At 30.1% G+C, this 5,091-nt stretch overlaps 1 protein-coding gene across 1 annotated transcript; it reads right to left on the reverse strand.

Moving 5' to 3' along the window:
* Nucleotides 1-1,880: 1,880 nt before the first annotated feature.
* Nucleotides 1,881-3,719, reverse strand: LOC144997643 (gamma carbonic anhydrase 1). The gene is made up of 5 exons (XM_078957527.1): nt 3,494-3,719; nt 2,966-3,109; nt 2,603-2,728; nt 2,340-2,491; nt 1,881-2,252 (listed from the first exon to the last, which is right to left on the reverse strand). The coding sequence occupies exons 1-5, from the start codon at nt 3,606-3,608 to the stop codon at nt 2,058-2,060; spliced, it is 732 nt and encodes a 243-aa protein (XP_078813653.1). The 5' UTR covers nt 3,609-3,719; the 3' UTR covers nt 1,881-2,057.
* Nucleotides 3,720-5,091: the final 1,372 nt, after the last annotated feature.

Here is a 5,091-nt window from a genome sequence, read left to right on the forward strand (position 1 = left end):
ATATATATATATATATATATATATATATATATATATATATATATATATATATCCTTCAATCACAAATACGTAAGTGAAGAGAATTAGATAATAGTTGAAATTAATTCAGTTTTTGCTCTTTCAATCCAACCTTCAATTCTGCTTGAATACGAATATATCTTCAACATCTACGATTAATTGTACTCCTAGCATCATTAGACCAACATCATCGATAATTAACAAAAAATTCAATTTGTATCATCATTCAACATCGTTAATCAAATAAAACATCGAAAATAAGGTTAGAAATAGATCAAATCATTTTTTGTTTGAAAATTTTCATATATTTCTCTACCAATCTACTATTTTGTAATATTTAAATCGTCAAAGCATTATATTTATCACATTTTTAAAAAAGTTAACATGTATGCACTCCAACTGTTTGATAAAACGCATAAACTAAATTACCACATTATATTCACATATGAATATGTTTTCTCACCTGAATCGATATGTGATTATTAAAACACAAAACAAATGTGCAAGTCTGTATGTTATTCATATGTGAATAACATATAAAAATTATATATATTTCTGAAAACACCTTGTAATATTCATATATGAATATACTGTTCAATATTCACATATGAATATACCAGCTATTATTCATAAGTGAATATACGATCTAATATTCACAAGTGAATATATTATGTGTTATTCTCATGTGATATACCGTGTAATACTATATAATATTCACATATGAAAATATCATATAATATTCATAAGTGAATATACCATCTAACATTCACAAGTGAATATACTATGTAATATTTAGAAGTGAATGAATCGTCTAATATTTAAATATGAATATACTATATTTAGTATATGATATATTCTTATATGAATGATACTTAAATTGTAAAAAAATAAATAAATAAAAAATAAAAAAAAATAATAATCATAGTTTTTATTCATAAGTGAATAACGATTGTACTGTAGTAAAAACCTGATTCGTTTTTATTAATTTATGAATAACGATAGCTGAAAAAAAATGTATTTTATCTTAAAACTATATCAATATGGATGTCTATTTGTAGAGAATAAAAAATCATGAATTTTGGTATATTTAAAATCATTTTTCGATAAAAAAAATAGTTTTTTAAAAATTAAAAAAAAAAAAAAAAAAAACTATGTTTTTGTATATATTAAAGTAATGCTTAACATAGTTTAAGGAAACATGTTTTGTTGGCTGAGAATGATTCCCCCATTCTCAATTTTTTTTTCTCAGTTGAACTCTCCCCTCTCTCTCTCTCTCTCTCTCTCTCTCTCTCTCTCTCTCTCTCTATATATATATATATATATATATATATATATATATATATATATATATATATATATATATATATATATATATATATATATATATATATTAATAATAAATTGTTAAAATAAAAAAGAAAGAGAGGGTAATTTGGTTTTTTTATATGGAGCAATGACATACAGTACAATATTCACAAACCGTAGGGATTTAACTAATCAAATTTTAAACTTAAGGACCAAAACTATGAATTCGATCAATCTACAGGGCTATTTCTGTAATTTACTCTAAAAGTAATCTTGTCTCTGCATGTTTGTTTTATGCGTAATACCCTTTTTTTTAAGTTGTACATTAGTTTTGTTTATGAAAGTGGATGGAAATTACTATTTTAACCCATCTTTCGACTTTTTATACAATTTACATCAATTATGTATCTCACATAGTTACATGTTCCATTTTCATCTATTTTGTGTGAATTCTAGCACATTTTGAAACACAATCTTTTTCAATTAAACAACCTTTACCATAACACAAGTGTCTAAACTTGTTTTTATTTCTAAAAAAAAAGCCAACATAAATGACAGATTACAATCTTGTCAAATTCCCATTCTAAACAAAATTCAGATACAAAAACACAATCCAAAACATAAATTTTACAACTCCATTACAACAAGTTTGTAATTATTTCAAAAGATTTGCTCAATACAAGCAAAAAACCATAAACATCAAGAATCCAACAACAACCTCAAAATCAAAACCATCATTGGATCACACTCGGGTCTACATTCGCCTTCTTTTGAAACACTTTCAAAAACTCAAATTTATCCAAATTCTTTGCATTTTCCTCAGCATGAACTTGTGCCAAGCTGGCATAATTAGAAGCCGATTGAGAGATAAACGCTATCTCTTCATCTTTAAGCTTCCTCAAAAACTTAGCGGGATTACCTCCCCATACCTGACATGACATGACATAACAGATCAGAACAGGTTGTACTGTGTTTGGTGTAAATAAAGAGAGAGAGAGAGAGAGAGAAGAAGAAACCTCGCCAGCTGGAATCCTAGTACCCTGTCTTACAAGGGCACCCGCAGCAACCATGCCATGTTTTTCAACAACCACACCATCAAGGAGAGTAGCTTTCATACCAATAAATGCTTCATCTTCAACAGTGCATCCATGTAAAACAGCACTATGACCTGTATACAATAAATACCAATTTACTTTCATTAAAAAATGCAATGTTCTAATAGGAAAAAAATGAATAATACAAAAAATAAATGAAAGTAGATTGCTATTTGTTAACTCACCAACAGTAACATTGTCTCCAATGACAGTAGGAAGGACCTTTCCAGGTAAGTTAGATTTTGCAACATGCACAAGTGAGTGGTCTTGAATATTAGTCCCAGATCCAATACTGATGGAGTTCACATCACCTATGCACAAAAAAAGATTGTATGCAAACTTCAGAGATTATTATCTAGAAGGATATATCATATATTATGATATTATCTTTCTGAAGAATGCATAGAGGTAATGGAAGGATAACATAGAAAAAGAATGCTTTTTGAATGTTGTAAGTGATAATTCTATAAGAAATATATATTATACATTAGTAGAACAAATAAGATTTCAGCTAGAGGGAAAACAAATAATAGTTACAAAAGTATTACCTCTTAGAACACAACCATACCAAATAGATGATCCTGCTCCTACTTGAACATTCCCGATGATGGAAGCACTTGGGGCTACAAATGCATCTTTATCGACTGTAGGGGCTTTGTCGTATACATTCATAAGAGATCGATGCCTGGAGACTGTCTAAAAAATGTTAAGAATCTCACTAAGTAAATGAACTCTTCAATGGTTAACGAGCAAAGCTAATTTGGGGATGAAATGAGGAAACGAAAATTGATCCTTTGAAAAATGATAATCAACCCTCCTGCAAATGCCGAAGGTTCGATTCTCCAGTAATTGAAAAGATATTCATTTGAAATAACATAAAACGCTGTTTATTACATGGAATCAGAAGATTATGTTATGACAAATGATCCAGATAAATTGGAAAACGTTGGGGATCACATTGGTAGAAAATAAACTTGTGGATGGATGTATGAACCAAAACTGAAACCTAATAACGATATAAATGAGGTGTTGAGGGCATCGAAAGTAAGAAATGGAAAATTAGGGTTAATACATACGCTGTTCTTTGAAGTAGTTGTTGCCCTGCAGGCGTGAGCCGAGACGATCCATGGCTTGTCCAGTTTCGCGGATCCAAAATCCAACTGTGTATGCGGCTCTTCCTAGGGTTCCCATGGCGACGAAGATCAAAAGATTTGATCAGTGCTTCGACTGTGCTAAGGGAAGGGTTAACCCTGGTTTACTATGTGTTTGTGTTTCGGATCGGGGCCGAGAATTGAACAATCAAAGATCCGCAAACCCTACAAGTCGGGTGTTTTTTATTTTGCAAAGAATTTTTTTTTACAATAAACATACATGTATTAATGTAATATCACTTGTTCATTCTAATTAAATGTGTGTTAATTGTTTTTTAATTCTTTTACACTGTAATAAAATTTTGAAAATGTACATCAAACACTTTTTTGGATTTTGGGAAACATCAAATAGTGCGGGTATTACATATTTACATTAGAAAAATATGTTGTTATAACAAATTGATTATATTCTATTTGTTTTTATTATCTCTAGGATTGTTGTTGGTGTGACCAAACTCAACATAGAAGAACAATGAGGTTTTATTTTTTAAAACCAACCGACAATAGAAAAGATTATCCATTGTCATGTTAGAAGACTTCTCTTTTTACCGATGTCGGATTGGGTTTGCACCCAACAATCCTCCATTAAAAACCCAAGTTCCACCCATATTGGCCCCGACCTCCTTTTCAACGACTGTTCATTTGATCCAATCATTTTTCATACCTCCGGTACTCTCAGGACACGTTCACCTGACTTAGGCCATCGGGAAGATTTTCGAAACAATCATTTTGCATACCTCCAGTACTCTAAGGACACGCTCACCTGACCTAGGCCATTGGGAAGATTTTCGATAGCTTCATAATCAACTTCGTTAGACTGAGAATTACAAGGGATTGCGTCACCTACGATAACCACGTCATTCGGACTACTACCATAGCTCCGATACCACTTGTTAGAAATGCTACTAGCCTAACCAAGCTCAACATAAAAGAACAATGAGATTTCATTTTCTAGAGCCAATTGACAAAAGAAATGATTAACCATTGTCTTATATGCTAGCATATGATTTCTCCCTTTTTCCGACGTGGGATTGGATTTACACCCCAACAATTATATTACGTAGCTCTTGTAAATAAATATGGGGTGAATCTCTTTTACGGATCAACTTTACGAGTTAGAAGAATAAATAGTTTAGATTGAAATTTGAATGAATTAAGATAATAGTCTAACTACGACTTACACTTGTATTCTTCACAATTTTAGTGTCTTAACTAATAAGTACCTTATATTATGATACTTCACAGCTAAGGCTCTATTTGGTAAAAATAAATTAGCTTATAAGTTAGTTTATTATAATTTAGAGTTTGGTAAAACCATAAAAAATAGTTTATTGTATGTTATAAAGTAGCTTATAAGCAAACTTATAAAAGTTATTGATAAGTTAGCTTATAATCTAATTTGTCAACTAGGGCCTAAAACTAAACTGCAATAAAATAACAACATTCTTTAAATTTTTCACAGTACCTTGGTATTTTTTATCGAAAAGTTTCCTTCGATTTCATTTGCTTATGTAAATTTCATC

Source organism: Lactuca saligna, chromosome 5 (genome assembly GCF_052625555.1).
Source record: "Lactuca saligna cultivar CGN05327 chromosome 5, ASM5262555v1, whole genome shotgun sequence".
NCBI lineage: Eukaryota > Viridiplantae > Streptophyta > Magnoliopsida > Asterales > Asteraceae > Lactuca > Lactuca saligna.